Raw genomic sequence first — 20625 nt, 5'->3', positions numbered from 1 at the left:
TGGGTGGTTCGTAGCTGGGGCGCTGTCCCCCCGGGGACACACACAAAGGTGCTTCTGAACCCCTGTAACTCCTGGGACGGTTTCTCACCCTTGTTCTTTGCGCCTTCGTCCGTGCCAAGTAATTTACCAGTAGAGAGTATTTTTCACATTTTGTTCTGAATCCCTAAATGGAAAATGTGATACTCGATAGTTATTACTTTGAAAAAGTAGACTGTATTCAATGTCTTCATTGGGAAGGTGGCAGAGGAAGGCCATGTGGAGTGAGAATAAAGATTAAAGATCTTTATAAACAGCATCTCATTATCCTACCAGTTCTGAAAAGCAGGCTTATTATCCAAGTTTCTAGAGGAGACAGTTGAGGCTTGCCGGGCTAAAGTTGCTGTTCTTTGGTCATATAGAAAATAAGTAATGGGCCTGGGCTTCCCTAAAATGAAGAAAAGGGAGAGGGAGAAAATGGAGAAAAGGAAAAGAAAACAGTACACCCAAAAATGGAGACAGCTGGGAAATATTGAGAGAAAGCAGGAAGGAAAGAAAAAGGAGAATAAAGAAGCAGTGGTACTTGGCCAGGTGTGTGCTGGAGACCACAGCGATTTCGGTGCTTCTCAGGATGGCAGGACCAGGGCCCCTGAGCCCGGTTACAGGACGTGACTCCCAGTGACCACACAAACCAGGGACGGATGGCCCTGGCTCTCCTTCCCGTGCGCTCTGCAGAGGCTCTGCTCGGGGCCCCAGCGGAGCTCTGTGAACGTGGACCGTTCCCACCTCCCCAGCCCCGCACATCCCACACGAGATCACACCCGTTCCCACAACCAGAAACTGGGTGCTTATTTCCAATTCATTGTTATCTAGTTCATATGCACAACAGTTGCCTCATTTGGGTGGTAATTTTCAGAAAATATTGTCTGTCTCTCTCAGTGAAATAGCCTGTCCAGATGCCCTCTAAAAAAAAAATCCTGAATCTGGAAAAAACTCAAACTATCTCGAAAGGAAAATGCTGAGAAATAACTAGGGCTATCAGTTTCATTCAACTGTCAGTTCTCCAAAGATTTCAGGGCTTCAGATGTTAAAAGTGCCAGATGCTATTATCTGTTATTCATGTTCCCATTATGTTCTGGTCTTTACTGAAATCTATATAAACTTCTCTCTGTACATTAAAGGAATTTCATTGCACCCATATACTCTCTAAACACACACATATATGTATGCCACATTTTCTCTTTATGTCTCCCCAATATAAATTTATTATTTTCAAAATGATACTTTAAATGTTGAAAAAATTCTGAGAAATGAGGTTGACATATTTTTATGGTGTGCTGTTTAGGAGTTTATCCAATATAAACCGCTTCTGTAACAAAAGTAAGCATTCTTAGAGTGACGGTCACCTGTATTTTAATACCTGTGCTCTCTGCAAGCTTCTAGAGGTAGAATGCTGAGCAAAGAAAAACAAGGGAAAAAGACAATTATTTCATAATGCAATCACATACCCACAGAGTCCATAGTTTTTAAAAGAAGTTACAAAATATTTAAAAGGTCATATCCAATAAAATTATCCTATTGAAACATCACCACATACTACTGTGCTAAGTTAAATACCGTATATTCTGCAAGCATTACTTTTGAATGCATTTGAGTCAAATTAGTTAAACTTTCATAGTTGATCATTTCTTTCAAAATCCCTTATTCCCTTGTCTTCCATAAGGTGCAGATTCAACAAACAACAGCTAATGACCTTTATGTGTTCATCTGTAAATGTACATGCCTCCTTAGAGATACTTTGCTCTTGTTCATCACAAAGAAAATAATAAAATAGCTCTTTTTCAGTTTATGCCATTTTTGTGAAAAATTCAGCATCTGAACAGAAAAAACAAAAGCTGTTCCGCACTGAGACAAAACTGGATTTATCATTTGTATCTACTTTCAAAAGGCCAAGACGTTTGTAAATTATAGTGCAAAACACCACCCGGGCTGAATCCAGGTAGCTCCGAATGAAACGGAAGGTAGTGCAAATGCTTCGCTGTAGGCATTTACACTGTGAAACGTGAAAAGGATAAGCGTAATTCACTTCTTTTCTATAGATTCCACGGAAGCAGCATTAAGATAGCCCTTCTCTTCTACCTTAGTAGAAAACATCATCAAACACCTATTTCTCTTTATTTTTCAGGGGTATATTATTATCTGCTACTATTTTCAAACATTAATCAATAATATAAAATGGAATACTCAGTATTAAAAGTAATATGAAAGAAGAAATTAGACCAAACCAGGTTTTATTAATTTGGTCTGAAGATAATGTTACTTGAGGCGGTGTAAACGTATTCACCACTGTGTGGTCCTATGTAAAATAATTGATTGACCTGTTATGCAAGTAATTAATGAAAGAAATTGCATTCGCCTTTATGACTGAGATGAAGGCTTAGAGTTTTTCTTTGTTTGGGAAAATCCAGGGATTTTGTTTTTCCACTGATTTTGGGTGTAGACTCAGGTTTATGAAAATTGTATTTGCCCTTGCAATTTCATATTCATTTGATTTAAATGAGATTTACCATGAATAACTCAAAATTGTTTTCTCACCTTAAATGGATCAATACTTTTGAGATTTAGGAGACAGTTTTTTTATATTAGTTAATCTGATTTTAATATTAAATCCAGAACATATTATATTTACTGGATATAAACTTAATGATAAAAGTAAGCTAATTATGTGACTGAATAAAACCGTCGTTAGTTTTCTGTAAGATAATATATCAGATGGTGAATAAATGATTTGAAAGGATCAATGAGATTTCCTTATGAAATCAGGATCAGTACCAAGCTTAAAATAAGGCCATGAAAATTAGTGATAACCCAACAGGAAATTCCATCCAGGGCTTCCCTGGTGGCGCAGTGGTTGAGAGTCCGCCTGCCGATGCAGGGGACACGGGTTCGTGCCCCGGTCCGGGAAGATCCCACGTGCCGCGGAGCGGCTGGGCCCGTGAGCCGTGGCCGCTGAGCCTGCACGTCCAGAGCCTGTGCTCTGCAATGGGAGAGGCCACAGCAGTGAGAGGCCCGTGTACCGCAAAAAAAAAAAAAAAAAAAAAAAGAAAAGAAATTCCATCCAATGAGTAAAACCATTACAAAGTGCCAACTTAGCAAAAGAGGTGATTTAAGAAAAACAGGAAGTGATGTGAGAGTAAAAGCAATTATCCAGAAAAATCAAACTAAATGTTGCCTAGATATTGTGGACTCAGTGATTACATATTTAAATAAACAATTTAAATCTTAATTATCTGCTTATCAGAAAGGACATTCTACTAACCTAAATTTACTTCTTCCTTCTCTGTTTGAAAATATGTGTGATTCATTTTTTGCAGTGTTTCTTTTGTTTTACCAATGACTGCTGTGTGCATAAAGAACTCTTCCTATGTTCTCTAGGAAATGTTTGCTATACTGTAAAGCTTGAAATATATTAAAATATTAATTTATTTACATAGCTCAATAAATACCTCTGTAGTTATATTTGCCAAAATGCAAACTTTCTAAAGGTGTGCCCGGGAGTTATAATTTCTCACGCTTCACCGAGCATAATTGTCCATAGCAGTCCAGATCTACCTTTATACTCATTATCTTATTTATTTTGTGTACAAATTTGATGAGGGATGTCATCTAAGTCTTTAAGCCAAAACTCAAATTTGACCCCAGTGACTTCAAATACAGTTGTCTTTCCAGGGTTTCCTAATGCCTTGTGTGCTTCTGTTTTTGGTTTGTTTTTTTCAGAAAGACCCAGTGAGCTCTCTAGAAAATTTAGAGGAAAAGAAGTTCACCGGAGAGGCCTCCATACCAAGCCCTAAACCCAAGCTCCACGCCAGAGATCTCAAGAAAGAACTAATCACGTAAGTCATCTGGAATGGCTTACTCAGTGGTTCTAGAACGGAGACTCCAATTCAAAACCTTGAGTAACAAATAACGCCTTGGCTTATGGAGCTGACTTTGCAAATGCTTTAGGATAATTTCAACCCGTTGGTAGTTAAATGTTCTGTATATACCTAGACCTATGCTCAGAACTAAGAGGATTATGAAAAAAATGTACCTGACACGATCTCATGCTAAGAGAATTAAAAGTCTAATCGACTGAAAAAGGAAACATGTAAAACAATTAGAAATGTTTATGTTCTGATCAGAAGATCTTTATAATCTAACACCCAGTGGCCTCAGAGGATCCAAGTCAGGGCTTCAGGGAGTCTACAGACTCACAAAACTTAACTGCAGAGTGTTATTTGGGAAGGGGGTTCATGGTTTTCGTCACATTCTCAAGGGGTTCTGTGACTCAGAAGTTGAAAGGACAGGGCAGGAAGTACTGGTCAAGCTGCAGTGGGTTCTGAGACAGGCCTGGTGGTCTGGAGCAGGAGGGCCCCAGGACCAGGTGACCTGGAGAGAGAGAGAGAGAGAGAGGGGACGGGGGGGGAGAGCAGGACAGGGGCCCTGAGAAGATGGCCAGGTTTCGCGTGAACAAGCCACAGGGTGTTTCAGCAGAAAAGGGCACTAGGGCTGGGATATCTTAGAAACAGCAGTGTGCAGCATTCTTCAGAGGCCGGGTGCACGAGGGGACCGTCTGGGGTCAGGAAGATCATCTGAAATGTTGACTAGAGATGCAGACGTGAGATCGTGAGGTGTGGCCTGGGAGATGGGGCCTCCAGGGAAGATGTATGAAAGGAAGGGGACAGAGTGCCCGTCCCAGAATTCGAGGGCACGCATCCTGCTGGGACCTGACAGGGAAAAAGAAGCCCACAAAGAATAAAGACCTGGGGCCGAGGAGGAGGAGGAGGAAAGTGATGCCATGGGAGCTAAGAGCTCAGGAAAACTCCCACCTGGGCCTTTGATGGTTTCACATGCCACAGCAAGTTCAAAGAGGTTAAAGCAGAAAAGGCAGGACAAACCCCAGGAGACTGGGTCTTGGGAATAAGGGAGGCCAGCCAGCGGGGGGGCGGGGGGGGAGACGCGTGGCGGGAACAGGGGGGGGCAGGGGGCGGAGCTGGGGTGCAAGGGACGTGCCACCAGGTGACGCAGGGCCATTACCTAGGACTGGCCTGAGCCCAGCTCGCACACCCTCACTCCTTTTTCAGCCCGAAGATCGCTGACCGGGGGCCGTTGGAGTTTAGAGTGTGGCACACGCAGCGGGCTTACGGGTGTGAGTTCACCTGGGCCATCGCCAGGACACAGGCCGTCCTGACCACCGTCCTCCTCATCTTCCGGTCACCCCTGTGCGGGGGACACGGAGACATCGGGGTGGACGGTGAGGGGGGTAGGGGACAGGGAGGGGCAGGGCTTTCAGGCGAAGGCAAGGCGGGAACCGCGCCTTTGGGGCATTTATACCCGCAGCAGACAGTGTGGTCGCGGGAGGTGCTGGCTGCCAGGAGTGAGGGGCGTGCAGGGAAATCTTTTCCAGAGGAAAAGGTGATGAAACATTCGTGTCTATTCTTACGCAAGTACATTTAAAGCGGCCAGTTAACGAGAGTTTCTAGCAAGAGGTACCCTTGCACTTAGGCACTGGCATCTGTACCCTCCCTTCTGCATCGCCCAGCATAAAAGTACGTGTACGGTTTTCTGACGGAGTAGATTCAGCAGCCGCTCCCGAGCAGAGTGTGCTCCGCCCACCGCGCTCTGCGGGGCCGCGTGCTCTCCCCTCTCAGCTCTTCCCCCACGTGTCACCCCCCGAGAGGCCTTCCCGCTGCTGTGCCCACCCCCCCGCCCAGCCCCCTGCCCCTGCCCCCTTTCCCAGGAGGGCAGAGGCTGTCCCAGCCACCGAGGCTGCTTTTTCCACGCCCCCGCGCGGGTCCCGGGTACCACTGCACTGCCTCTCGTTTCCCCAGTGACGGGGACACAGCCCAGGCGCTGCGCAGGCCCTGCACACAGAGGCCACCGATCGGAAGACCCCGGTCCAGCATCAGTCTGTCCTGTCCACACGCAAGCGAGTTTTCTTTAACATCTTTATTGGAGTATAACTGCTTTACAAGGTTGTGTTACTTTCTGTGTATAACAAAGTGACTCAGCTATACGTATACATATATCCCCATATCCCCTCCCTCTTGCGTCTCCCTCCCACCCTCCCTATCCCACCCCTCTAGGTGGTCACAGAGCACCGAGCTGATCTCCCTGTGCTATGCGGCTGCTTCCCACTAGCTCTCTATTTTACATTCGGTAGTGTATATATGTCCCTGCCACTCTCTCACTTCGTCCCAGCTTACCCTTCCCCCTCCCCGTGTCCTCAAGTCCATTCTCTACATCTGCGTCTTTAGTGCTGTCCTGCCCCTAGGTTCTTCAGATCCATTTTTTTTTCTTAGATTCCATATATGTGTGTTAGCATATACGGTATTTGTTTTTCTCCTTCTGACTGACTTCACTCTGTCTGACAGCCGCTAGGTCCATCCACCTCACTACAGATAACTCAATTTCGTTTCTCTTTACGGTCGAGTGATTTTAAAATAAACGGTTATGCTGCATTCCTTAGGGATTTCGTGGGCAGACATTGCTGCCTCGAGCATGATGTCCTCTTAGGAGGTTAACATTTCCCGATGATGTAGGACCCGCGCACCAGAGCTGCGCGTCACCAAGCACTGCGCCCTCTGGCGGTGACCTGGAGCAGCCACGCCAAGGCAGCCATGGGCCTGCTAGTCAAGTTTCTAAAGTCTTTGTGTGGATTTTGGTTCTGCATATTATCTCAGATATCTTCCAAAAGGGCCAATGTTTATCCTTTGAAGGCAGGTTTTGGAAATTTCCAGAGTCGTTCCAAGCTAAATGAAATGTAAAAAACTGATAATTAACCTGCACCACCATTGCGGACAGAAAAATGAAGTGTGATTATTTTGTAACGGGCACTTCTCATTGGTGCAAAGAGAAAGGGCTACAAAAAGATGGGGAACAATTTTGGGAATATAATCATGAATTCCTAGGAAATTGACTCTCCAGAGGCCTCATGGTTTTCCGCTCAGGAAAAGCTCAGGGGAGCACTTGGGTGTGTACCACGTACTTCTACACACCTGTGTCACACACTGGCTCTGTAAACGTCTCCCTGCTTTACAGTTTCACCCTGTCCTTATTATGCTTTGTTTTATGTTTCTAACAGACAAATGCACCTTAATTGCTTACCAGAAACTGTTTGGCTAAAATAGAACTTTTTTTTTTTTTTTTTTTGTGCGGTACGCGGGTCTCTCACTGCTGTGGCCTCTCCCGTTGCGGAGCACAGGCTCCGGACGCACAGACCCAGCAGCCATGGCTCACGGGCCCAGCCGCTCTATGGCATGTGGGATCCTCCCGGACCGGGGCACGAACCCGTGTCCCCTGCATCGGCAGGTGGACTCTCAACCACTGCGCCACCAGGGAAGCCCAGGACTTTTTGATGTCATTTATCAACATGAATTTGCTTAGAGTTTGAGCACCACTTACTGAGGCAACTAGCTAGTTTCCTTTCTCTAAGTTGTGATACTTTCATCTGCAAGTCTTCCCAGAATATATCACCCAACTGGGATCTGCACATGTTACTGTACAAGATTTCTCTTTGAAGATCTGTAAATTAAGCCAGCCGTCAGGATCCAAAACAGGATCTCTTCCCACTACATCGCCCCCTTCAATCTTGGCTTTATTCCTTGACCCCTTTATACCACAAAGCTGAAACAAAATAGCCACTATTTAAAAGCACACTTTATCATTATACTTCCTAAGTAATTTATAACTGTCTGATTTTAAAAATCATTGGCACTTTGCCTCTCCTGGCAGTATTAATAGGAATAATTTAAAAAGAGAAATAAAATTTAAAGTAAAATAAAATAAATGCAAAGCTGTTTGGGCACACCAGGTGGCGATGTATTTCCAAAGTAGGAATTCCCAGGCACTGTGACCCATCTCTCACGCTCTGAATATTCCAGCTGTGTAATTATCAGAAAAGATTGTTTCTCTGTTTGGCGGGTGAATGGCACTTGCAAGATAACTCAGCTCAGATGTTAGTCATTGTTCTTTTCTTTCTTTACTTGTTTATATATATTTGGAGCTTCCGCATTTTCCTTTCTGATGTTCCATCCAGGAAAGTGGTGGGCAAAGAGCTGGCTGGTTCAGCTCGGATCAAGCTCTGGAAAGCAAGCATCTCTCTGAGAAATGAAGACGTTCTAATATCTTACAGTTTCTTTAGGGTACCTGAGAATGATTGGAAAGTAGCTCACAGGGAAAAAAATACTGAGAGGGTGACATTTTAGAAATCTTGGATATCATCAGTGTATCCCCAAATGCCCCCTTAAAGAGACAGGGTCTGCATGCCACACGTGGGTGAGCCTTCACGTCAGGCAGGGTGCCGAAAACATCAGAAAGCACGAGTGACGTAGCTGACGTTTCCCCTGATTGTTGACACCGACACAAAGACCACCGAGTGGGCAGGGGTCAATCTGCTTACCTCACACCAGCAACTTTCAAGCAGCGTCAGAGGGGAAAAAATGGCTGAGAAACCAAGGAATCTGTTTGGCAGCAAAACTGCTCGGGATAACTGTCCGCTTTCGTTATTTTTAAAACACACATGAGACGCACAGAATGTGACCAGCTCCTGAGATAAACCAAGTGCCCGGGACAGACCCCGGTCTTGGGCAGACAGCCTGGAGAGCTGCTGCTTTGGTAGCTAATTCCTGGTTGTCTTTGCTGGGTTCGAAACTTTGCATGAAACTGAGCACGAGCTTTATTAACTAAACTTCGTAACTATTTCTGTACTATCAGCAACCGTCCCATCTAAAATGTCCGTTTACATTCCAGCCATATGTAGTATTTTCAAAGATCTTCTTTGTCAGGTGTTTTCGAACACGTTTATGAAGTTACCGTGTTATCTTTTTCTTTAAAAAAAAGTCACAAAAATTTCTTTCTGCAGTCTGTGATATAATTGGTACCTAAGAGCTGCTATCATGATAAAGCATGGGTTTTTCATAGTTACGTTTTATAACTGCTATTTTCAAAGAAACAGGACACCACGGACTGTTGACTCACTCATATCCATCACCGGGACACGTATTTTAGCGTCACCGTCCTACACCGTCTGAATCAGAGAGCTGATGTGATCCTGGAAGCTAATAAGTCAGGATCATGCCAGTTTCCTCTTGTCTCGTCTGCTGGTCCTTCTATAATCTACACCTTTAGTTCATTAGCTTCTTCACATCCCATATGTGTTAACTGGTCTTGAAAAGAGAAGCTACCTTGGGCTTCCCTGGTGGCGCAGTGGTTGAGAATCCGCCTGCCGATGCAGGGGACGCGGGTTCGTGCCCCGGTCCGGGAGGATCCCACATGCCGCGGAGCGGCTGGGCCCGTGAGCCACAACTACTGAGCCTGCGGCGTCTGGAGCCTGTGCTCCGCAGCGGGAAAGGCCACAGCAGTGAGGCCCACGTACCACCAAAAAAAAAAAGAGAAGCTACCGCATACCCAGTCAGACAGAGCAAGTGCATCCGTGAATGCACCTGACCCTGATTCTCTGTTTCTATTGACCCAGCTGTCCAACGCCAGGATGCGACGGGAGCGGCCACGTCACAGGCAACTATGCGTCTCATCGCAGGTAGCCCCCCACCTTTGCACTTAGGCGTTCCTCGTCTGTCCTCCTTAAGGGCTCCCCCTCACCCCCTCTAGAAAGATATTATCTCCATCAGGAGTTGGAGACTGAGTTAGTTGGGGTTTGGGTTCGTTTTGTTTTTCAGAAATAAAGCTAAGTCTTCAGTCTTTTTACTTATACTGTAAAGAAAGTGTACTTCTCTGGCCAATAACGGTTTTCTGATCCCTATGATCCAGGCTGCAACCCAGAAGTTAGAGTTCATGTCAGGCTCGGGTCCTGTCTAGCTTTAGGACTCAAGTGAAACCCCGGTCGGACAGCCGTGACCTGAACTGACCTTTTACGCTGTGGGAGGCTCCAGGAAAGGGTCGGAGGGACGGCAGTGCGGCGGCTGGGCTCGGCCCTGCCTCCCCCCTGTGTCACCCACGTGCTGCCCTGTCCCTCTGGGCGGGGCCTGAACTTCTGGGCGCCATCCCCCGGGATGCAGAGGGAGGGTTCTCTGGGTCAGCCGCCCCTGGAGCCGGAGGTCTCGCTGGGCTAAAGCCCCTGGTTTGGGAAATAGCAAACCAGAGCCTGTGACAAGTATTCAAGGTGCCCAAAGGCCGGTCTGGCTGGGGCAGCAAAGCCGGGCTCAGACTTTCTCCCAAGCCCCGTCAGTGGAAGGAACCCGTGTTCACCAGCTCAGGCTGGCCCCGAGCCGGGCGTGCGTGTGTCAGCGCGTGTGTCTCTGTTTTTGCTCTCTCCTCCCCCTTCAGTGTTTCCGGATGTCCTTTGGCAGATAAGACTCTGAAATCCCTCATGGCCGCCAACTCTCAGGAACTCAAGTAAGTGTCCAGCCAGGGCGGCCCTAACCAGGGCCAGACGGCACCTAAGTAAATCACGACCACGCGCGCTGTCACCAAACGTGCAAACGGCTAAAAGCAAACCACTGTAATCTAGTTTAGTTAATCCGCTGCCCTTGGACGGTCTGTGTTTTACAATGTTTTTGAAAGCAACGATGTTGAACACCTGTGCCACCTTTTCTCTGTTACTTTCGGAACGTGTGCGCCAATCAGACCTGGGAGGGTGCGGCCAGCGCTTTCATCCTCTGGCTTTAGGGAAACTGCACCGTACTTTACCTTGCGGGCATTTTGAATCATACGACAGCCTTTCACTTTGGGGGGCGGCATACAATTCTGGCTCATTTTCACCTTTCTACAGGATCTCAAAGTCCCACGTATATTAACTTTCGTGGATTGGTTTGATTTTTCCTACTATTATCTTCTTTTATCCCAGACTTCTCACTTGTTATTTGCATGTGTTGTTGACACACATGTAGAGTAACAAAAAGTTATAATCCACTTTTTACCCTTTAAAAATATAAGGCATACATTTAGAAAAGATGAATAACATTTAGCAACATTAACAAAATGCATTTGCACATAATATTTTAGGAAAAATCAGTGTTACTAAGTCTAATGATAAAATCATGTTTGTGTAAATAGTAGAATGAACACTTGGTGTCTAAATTACAGGTAAAATTTCAGGGAATATATCTTCTTAATATTTTGCTAGTATTTCCATTTTTTCACTTGTTTAAAATTTATCTAAAAATTATCCAAAAAAAGTTTATGAAACAAGATGTGAGATTAAACAGGTATAAAAATTCAGAATTTTAGTACCATGAATACTAAAGACAACTCTAAAATATACAAAGTGAGTGTACAACTGATTGTGTCAGTGTAGATTCTAGAAATCATTTTATTGGCTACCATTTTTCTAGATTGAAATGTAAGGATGTGAAGTGGAGACTTATTAGCAGATTGAAAGGAGAGAAGGGCTAGGCATACTCAGTCAATCTTACTCAGTTGCTCTGAACTTCTGTATTGCTGTATCTATCAGTTCTTCTAAGTATTTTCTGTAAACATTATTTCTAGAAGAAAATGTTGATAATACATTGAAAACATGTAGATTGAGTGGTTCTATAGCAATGTTCAGTGCTGACCTGCTTTATACAGCCACCTAATAAGTAACATCTTTGTGGTTTTTTCTGTACAGAAAGAAAAGGGGACATTTCATTGACCTCTTGTTTGGATATTCAGGGAGAATTTCAAAACAAGGGTTTTTTTGGCATAGACTTTTCCAGAATTGCAATATGCTAGTAAACCACTATTTTACTAAAAATATTAATAGCATCTGAGCCTTTCCTACAGTATAGAATACGTATTAAATATCTAAATGTTTGATTAGAGAATCATTGCAGGGTTTTCTGGTTAGCTCGAAGAGATGTATGCAGATTTCGTATTTCCTTCGAGAAAAGCATTCATTCCCTATGTTCCGCCTCAAGATTGAATATAAAAGAATTTCTGTGGAAGTTCAGTGGGTTAGAGTTTAAGAAAAGGAATAGTGTTCACATTCTTTGGATTATTATCTTTCTCAAACTCTTGTTTGAGTAGAAATCTGAACCCGGGTGGGCATACAAGTGAAATAATAACAATGACCTTGTCTACAAGAAATTTCAGGAAAGCAAACATTTTATGACAGCCTCTGCTTTTTTCTAAAAAAAATAATAAATAAATTTATTTATTTATTTATACTTTTTTACTTTTGGCTGTGTTGGGTCTTTGTTGCTGCGCGTGGGCTTTCTCTAGTTGCGGTGAGCAGGGGCTGCTCTTCATTGCGGTGCACGGGCTTCTCATTGCGGTGGCCTCTCGTTGCAGAGCACGGGCTCTAGGCGCGCGGCCTTCCGTAGTTGTGGCATGCGGGCTCAGTAGTTGTGGCTCATGGGCTCTAGAGCGCAGACTCAGTAGTTGTGGCTCACAGGCTCAGTAGTTGTGGCTCGTGGTCTCAGTAGTTGTGGTTCATGGGCTCTAGAGCACAGACTCAGTAGTTGTGGCGCACGGACTTTGTTGCCCCGCAGCATGTGGGATTTTCCCGGACCAGGGATCGAACCCGTGTCCCCTGCATTGGCAGGCAGACTCTTAACCACTGTGCCACCAGGGAAGCCCACCTCTGCGTTTTTATTAGTATCTGGCATTTTTTAAGGCAACAAAAGTGTGAGAATCTCTATATTTTTGCATTCAAGTGTACTTTAAGCCCTGTTCCTAATTAGCATTCTAAGTGAAATTGGAATCTCCTTCCGCCTTCACTCCCCTGACTCCAAATTTAATGGTTGCTTGTCGGTCAGAGTTATGGGTGGAGTTTCCACAAGACCTTTTAAGGTGGACCATGAGGCAGAACAGGTGAGGTGCACATGCCCTAGGCTCTTTGACAGTTGCCTTAATCCACCAGGTCTCTGGTTGTCCGTGCGCCACTGCTGTCCGTCTGAATGTAAGGGATTGTCATGGTGGTGGAGCAAATCAAAGGAAATAAATGACACACAGAAACAATTTGGAAACTCTTTTTTCTTAAGCAAAAAATAAGAACTTTGCGTGATGTAGACAGAAGCCCAGCAGTAAGTTGTGGGTCGAATTTCAGATTCCTTCCAAAATAAGGTTTAACAACAGGGACCTATTGTGTAGCACAGGGAACTATAGTCAATACTTGTAATAAACCACAAGGGAAAAGAATCTGGAAAAATTTTTGTATATATATATGTGTGTGTATATATATATATAACTGAATCACTCTGCTATACACCTGAAACTAGCACAACATTGGAAATCAACTACAATTAACAAAATAAGGCTTAAAAAGAAGGAAGGAAAGAATGCAGGATAACAATGAATACAGCGTCTTCCAAGCAGGGGACAGTAGTTAACACATCTTAACATTTCCTTTAAACATGGATTCTTAGGGCTTCCCTGGCGGCACAGTGGTTAAGAATCCACCTGCCAGTGCAAGGGACACAGGTTCGAGCCCTGGTCCGGGAAGCTCCCACATGCCGCGGAGCAGCTAAGCCCGTGCATCACAACTACTGAGCCTGCCCTCTAGAGCCTGCGAGCCACAACTACTGAGCCCACGTGCCGCAACTACTGAAGCCTGCGTGCCTAGAGCCCGTGCTCCGCAACAAGAGAAGCCACTGCAATGAGAAGCCCGCGCACCGCAGCAAAGAGTAGCCCCCGCTCGCCACAACTAGAGAAAGCCCGCGCGCAGCAACGAAGACCCAACACAGCCAAAAATAAATAAATTAAAAATAAATAAATTTATTTTAGAAAACAACGGATTCTTAGCCAAAAACCAGTTCTGTACAAGCAAAAAGAGTCCCACAGATCAGCTCATCCTGTCTGACCGCTTGGCTCTGTGTGATGTGTCGTGACCCCCTAGCCACCCCCACGTGGCCCCAGCTCCGCTCTCGTGTCTTCCAGGTGTCCCACCCCAGGCTGTGACGGTTCGGGGCACGTGACGGGAAACTACGCCTCCCACCGAAGGTAAGACTGACCCCATGCCCGAGACGGAAACCAGAGCGGTGGCAGCCGCGCCCGCGAGATCACATGCTTCTGTTTTGTTCTTTGTTGGGTCCGTACCTCAGCCTGTCCGGCTGCCCTCGTGCCAGGAAAGGTGGCGTCAAGGTGACCCCTACGAAGGAAGAGAAAGAAGACCCTGAACTCAAGTAAGTGTGACGGCTGAGGCGGCGGCATCGGGGCAGAGGCCGCTTGTGGGACAAACGGGGGGGACTTCGGTTGGGAGGCAACCGCGTGTCTCGTTCATCACGAGACCCGGGGAGCTCGGAGGCTGCAGAACAAACACCTCCCCGTCCCCAGCGGCGCTCCCACGGCTCTCTGACGGTGCCAAGGGAAGCAGGACTTCGTCCTTTGCCGGCGGTTTTAAAGGAAAGCAGCCTCGTGGACACGCCCTAGTGTGACACACATGTCTGCAGGCTCCCCTGAAACTTACGGCGCAATTTTATCTAAAGCGAACTCCCTCCCGTGAGAGACATGCTTCAGGTCTTGGGTCACAGATGCCGATACAGGTGCAGAAATGTACCGAGGCTTGCTCGACGACGTGCAATACTTACGCCTCTGGAAATCAGAGCTCCCGTTCTCTGAACCGCGGACTCTGTGACGAGGGGAGCCACTTGACACGTTCGACCCTTGCTCTTTGTTTGGAGGCAACGTAACCCGTAACAAAGGGCTTCCCTGGTTGTCTCTGGAGCTGTCAAGTGTGGCCACAAGCTTGACTCCACCCCTTCTAAACTGGTGGCGTGTCCCCTGAGCTCTAGAAGTCATTCTCCGCCCCCTCTAAAGTGGGGTAACAGCGCCTCTGCCCAGCGGGTGAGCAGTGAGGCTCACACGAGGTGACGCATGACAGTTGCTTAGCCGGGAGCCTGAGGTCCACCACTCCTGCCAGCGCCGCTGTCCCCCTGGTGGGAAGGCGCGTGGTAGACGCCGTCGTCTCCCCACTTGCCCCCTTGTGCGGTCTGCTCTCACCACCACCTCCTCGTTCGCTTGCCCCGGTGCTTCACCTGCTGATCTCGTCTCTCCCAGCTGCTAACGGCTGTGCTGTGTCTCTCCAGATGCCCTGTGATCGGGTGTGACGGCCAAGGGCACATGTCAGGTAAATACACATCCCACCGCACGGCTTCCGGCTGTCCCCTGGCCGCCCAGAGACAGAAGGAGAGCCCTCTGAACGGGGCCCCCCTCTCCTGGAAGCTGAACAAGCAGGACCTTGCCCGCTGCCCGCTGCCCGGCTGCGATGGGCTGGGCCACGCAAACAACGTGTTTGTCACCCACAGGAGGTAAGCTTCGCCTCTTGGTGTGTGGTTGCCACGATTGCTTTTGCCACCTGGATTGTCCGGGGGAGGGGAGAGTCCCCCCTCAAGGTCATTAGTCATAGCACCTTCGATGTCCAAGCAATGAGTCTTGCCAGATAGATATTTGACCAGTTTGAAGGATGGAAGATGTTATTTTTCTCTATTTCTGAAATTCACGACACGATTTTCAACCGCTTTCGAAGCCACGCTTGTGGTTTTTTTCTCCTAAAATATCGCTTGTGCTGCTTTTGTTAATGGTTCTGTCAGTGGTTCAGATAGCTACTCACTTCTGTTGTGTGATGGTGAACTTTCACTTTACGTGTTCACGTCACACCCTTCCGCGCGTGAACTGGCTCCGTTTCAGACCAAATGGAAGCTATTTTGCAGCGGGAGGCTGTGAGTGATCCCCAGCGGCCAGAAAGAAAAGGACACCGCGATTACTAAGTACACAGAGGACAAGAGAGGTTGAGAAAACCCTTGCTAGCTTCACAAGGACTCGGTTCCTTCCTCACTAAGTAGCATGTATTTCAGCCAGGCTCTTTGTCAGGGGCACTGATCTCAAACCAGCCTTTTGTGCCCATTCTGCATCAAGGGGAGGAGCTAGCAGAGTTCCCTGGCGGTCCAGCGGTTAGGACTCCGCGCCCTCACTGCCAAGGGTGCAGTTTCGATCCCTGGTCAGGGAACTAAGATCACACAAGCCAAGCGGCACGGCCAAAAAAAAATAAATAAATAAGGAGCGGAGCTAGAGGGTTCACCGCACACGTCTCCGGTCGTGGGGCTGTGCTGCACGATACAGATCTAAGATCTAACAAAGCTGTGTGAGTCCTGACGCTCTGCTTACGGGCAGGAGGCCAACAGAGCAAAGCCGGTTCCGCTTTCGAGGTGCACGTCGACGGTGTCAGGAAGTGAAGTTTTCCGAGAGCCACACCTGCTTCTGCAGGAAACCTGACCTCTTGAGGTGGTTTGTTTGGGGATGTGGTTCTCAGACGCCTGATCACGTTCACAGTAGTGCACGTCGTTTTCTTCTGGGTCTGTACCATCGTTTCCTGTTCAGGAAGGCCGCTCACAGACCAGGTGAGCCTCGTAGCTGCACAGCAGCTGTGCTTTCTCACCACGGACCCTGGAATATCCACGCTGACATCGATAACGAAACATTAATGCTGGCGAGTGCAGCCCTCAGTTAGAACAACAGATTTCTCTCGAAAGATCCTGGCGTGGTTTTACCTGATGCCGCCGGGCCTGGTGAGGATGTGGAGCTGCAGGGACCCTCCGGGCTGTACGTGGAGGAGGAATTGGTAGAACTGTGTCAGGAAGCTGACGCCCCAGATGTAAGGGAGCAGGTGAGGGTGCCCTGCTGTCCAGCCGCCAGGCGTCCAGGCGCAGAGTCCCAGAGGCTCTCCTGCACCCGGAGGTGGAGACGGACGCGTGGCAGCAGGTCGCTTCCCGGCTCCAGGCTGGGGACCGCCTGCCCGCCACCTTGGCCCCTGCAGCGCAGGGCACAGGAGTGGTTGCACCCGCAGGGCCTCAGATCCGTGTGGATGCAGAGGCACCGCCGGCGGATTTGGAGCACGTGTTGAGGGGGACAGAGTGCTGGGGGGACACACGTGGCGGGATTCTGTCCCACAGGGTGAAAAAACATGTAGCAAAGGCACGTTTTATAAAACGAGGTAATCTTTCATCTGCAGTTGGAGTTAATGGCTGTCTCTGCGGGACAGGAGACAGCTAGTGCGATGGGGCAGGTGAGGCTTCAAAGCACGTTCTGTGCTTGAAGGTAAATTCAGGGTACGCCCCTCAAGGGTATTCTTTCAACTGCAAATACGCGTTGTATGTACCTGTGTACATACTATTTATTTCATAATAAGGAAAGGAAATTATGAGTTCAAAAATATAGGCTGCAGTATTAATACAGAGAGATTATTTTCTAGGAGAAGAAAAACAGTTAAGAATTTAGACACATGAATAATTCGGATTTCACTGTTTTTCACTCTGGCTACTCAAAGGATTTGACCTGGGGTATTCTCTTCGGCGTGGAATGCTTTTCTTTACTATGTGTAGGATTTAAACAAATAAGATAATAAAATGCCTGGCTTATTGCCTGGCACATAGTAGGTGTTCAGCACAGACTAATTCCTTTCCCTGTTGTACAATTATATTAATATACATGTAGCTATGCGATAATTCACTAAAGTAGGAATGACATGCTGGAACCACACGTACTGACCTACGATACACCTTCATCTGTCCTGTCCGCGACCCGGACGTCCTGAGTTGCTCTGTTCTCTTTCCCATCACTGCCAAAGGCCAACTGCTATTCCGGGCTGCTCTGTCCCAGCAGAGCAGTTCCAAGTTCCTGTCCGAAGTTCCTCACGTGGCTTATCCCTTTAAACCCTTACAAACCCTGTAAGCTGCGGTGACCCGCAGGTGACAGAAGAATCGGAGCACAGGGAAGCTCAGGGTTTGCCCTCTTCCGGCACAGCTCACAGCGTCGGGACCCCAGAGCCCCTCTCCCGAGCTGGGTACCAGCCCGTCCCTGCTGTTTCCTGGATCCTCCTGACCACCAGCCACTCATGCAGGCTTTCCTCAGCCGTCCTCTAAGGCAAGTTCCATAACTTTTCCCATTGGAGATTCAGCAAAATGGGAATAATTACAAAACGTACCTTAGAGGACGGCTGAGAACAATTACCTGTGCATCACCTCAGCATTTTGTTTACATACTAATTCCTTTAAAACCTTTCTTTAAGACTTCATGTTACAGACTTCCACTTTGAAAGAATAGCAACTGAGAAGACAAATGATATTATATTAAATACACATCACTATGGATGCTTGCAGCTTTAAAACCATAAGTCCTGTGACTCATGGAACTCATATAGTGCCACACCGTAACTGTAATTTTATTGAGGTTTACTAACATATTATAAACAATGATGTCCACCACACAGACTTGTCACCTGCCGTTTTACTGTAACAGAGCAGATGAAGATATAGTTTTAAATTGCCTTCCCCTGGGGCTTCCCTGGTGGCGCAGTGGATAAGAATCCGCCTGCCAATGCAGGGGACACAGATTCGAGCCCTGGTCTGGGAAGATCCCACATGCCGCGGAGCAACTAAGCCCGTGCGCCACAACTACTGAGCCTGCGCTCTAGAGCCCGCGAGCCCCATCTACTGAACCTGTGCGCCACAACTACTGAAGCCCGCACACCTAGAGCCCATGCTCCGCAACAAGAGAAGCCCGCGCACCGCAACGAAGAGTAGCCCCCGCTCGCCGCAACTAGAGAAAGCCCGCGTGCACAGCAACGAAGACCCAGTGCAGCCAAAAATATGTATATGAATAAATTTAAAAATTTTTAAAAACAATTTTTTAAAAATCTTTTTAAGAAACATTGCCTTCCCCTGCCTCCATAGAATTGTGAATTTGGTCCAAGCCGTATAAAGCATGTTTCTCCTGCCTTACAATACGGAGCCCAAACCCCAAAGGCGACGCCCAGCCAACCTCCCTGTTTTCCTGAGCGGCGAGACTGAGCCTTGTGGAGGATGTGGCATCCTCAAAAGGAAAAGGGACATGAAAAATATTTTCTTGCCCCAGTTTTCTTAAATTTAGGATTTGTTTTATATCCTGGAAGATATAACCACATTGGGAGGTAACAAAACATCCAGTGGCATTTTTTTAGACCAAAGCCTCCCTCCTGTCACTTAACTGTACTCGGTTCTAATGCGCGTGGTTGTGGAGTTTCACTAGCTTTCCACGCGGCTGTCGCCCTCCCCGGATGCTCACCCTGTGTTGTCTAAACAGTGCAGACCCTCGATGGGAGAGACAGACGTTCTCGGGAGGTATTAACATCCATCTTGTTAGAAACCTCCCACAGGTGACTTTTAAAATCCAGTTTACCAGCCAAACGTTACTCCTGTTTGTGACCATTTGTCAGAACACAATATGTGATAGAAAACAAGACAGACTTGTACAAACTTTCCAGGAAAAACAAAAAAGAAGATAATGTAGCTTATAGAGGCCACTCTTTTTAGTGAGCAGCTTCCAAAATAGAAAAATCAGGTTCAAAGTTCAGTGTGTGCTTTTCCATTATTTTCTTTTCCTGTGTAAAATATTTCATAATTTATCAAATCTTGGCAAACCACAGAGCCTTCCTTTTATATGTAATATTACAGGTCTGTTATTGCTTTATTTCATATAATCTTAATATAGAACAGTTTTAAATTCTTAAAAAAATAGTCATTCTGCAAACATTTATTAAGGGCTTTGTTTCAGAAATATTCTCCTTTCACTTTGCCAGGTGTTCCAATCTTTGGATAGAAAATGATTGCTTCATGCATGAATTGTAACCAAATTTCTCTGGGAAAAAATATTTTCAATGGCTAATTATAATTTTAAATTTTATTTTAAAATGGTATCTCGGAAAATATAACCAAATGACAAAAGAATTAATGGCTGCATAGAGCAACAAAAGCGTCTCCTCCTGTACTACAGGAAACAAGTATTGTTCAAGTTGTCATTATCATTTTGGTGTAATTTAAACAAAACAGATGACGTTATAGGAAGGAAGCAGGGCTGAAGGGTGTGGCTCTTCAGGAAAAGCATATAAAGAGCCTGCAGGGCAGCGCACTGCCTGGGCAGTGAGGGTGCTTGAATACACCTACAGCCCTGCCTTTTCTGTTCCTTTCAGGTAGAGATTTTTTAATGAAAAATGATGTGTTAAAAGTTAAAGAATAAATTCGAAACTTTCCCCTACCCAAACTGGATTTGCCATGAAGCGGGGGGAAGGGATAATATTTTGGGCTTGTATCAGTTTGAGTCATTCTGTAAAGATCAGATGACAGTGTGTATAAAGACAGGAAGAGCTAGATTTATTATTCATGGCATTTTTGACTAATCTGGAACAAATCTTATGCAAAATATATACATACAGTTTTACATTTACAGTGAATAAAGTAACCACTACTAAAAAATGGCCCTTACATGAATGCAAAATAGTAACATTTTAACAAAATTAATTAAATGATAATTATCAACAGTAGCTATTTGTATTTTGATTTGAGAAAAAAACACAAAACACTTTACATTATTTGAGGGCATTTTGCTTTTGTTTTAATAGATATTGTTACTTTCTGCACAGAGACTTCACATTGTAATGTAATGAGTAGGAAGGCTAAGACTTAATGAGTAAGTAGTGAGTACAAAATTTTAATTTTTGTAAGAAATAATATGTGTTTCACACATCGGTATAATTTCTCTTTTCACAGCTTATCTGGATGTCCTCTCAATGCACAAGCCATCAAGAAGGGCAAGGTCTCTGAAGAACTAATGACCATCAAGGTCAAAGCATCTGGAGGTAAGAGGGCGGGGCGGGGCAGCCACCCCCGAGGGCTGGACCCTGGTCTCCGGCGGGTCCTGTGT

General features: G+C 46.2%; 1 protein-coding gene across 2 annotated transcripts in view; it reads left to right on the top strand.

Moving 5' to 3' along the window:
* Positions 1-20625, top strand: part of ST18 (ST18 C2H2C-type zinc finger transcription factor) — a 99977-nt gene that overhangs the window by 69992 nt on the left and 9360 nt on the right. For both annotated transcript variants that reach the window (XM_067017947.1, XM_067017948.1), the window contains 7 exons: positions 3754-3869; positions 9491-9553; positions 10300-10368; positions 13831-13893; positions 13995-14075; positions 14979-15200; positions 20472-20560. In XM_067017947.1, coding sequence (XP_066874048.1) covers positions 3754-3869; positions 9491-9553; positions 10300-10368; positions 13831-13893; positions 13995-14075; positions 14979-15200; positions 20472-20560 — 703 coding nt within the window. The remainder of the gene's footprint in view (positions 1-3753; positions 3870-9490; positions 9554-10299; positions 10369-13830; positions 13894-13994; positions 14076-14978; positions 15201-20471; positions 20561-20625) is intronic.

This window comes from Kogia breviceps, chromosome 17, assembly GCF_026419965.1.
Source record: "Kogia breviceps isolate mKogBre1 chromosome 17, mKogBre1 haplotype 1, whole genome shotgun sequence".
In the NCBI taxonomy this organism is placed as follows: domain Eukaryota; kingdom Metazoa; phylum Chordata; class Mammalia; order Artiodactyla; family Physeteridae; genus Kogia; species Kogia breviceps.
Note: the sequence above shows the minus strand (reverse complement) of the source record. Positions and strands in the feature narration are given on the sequence as shown.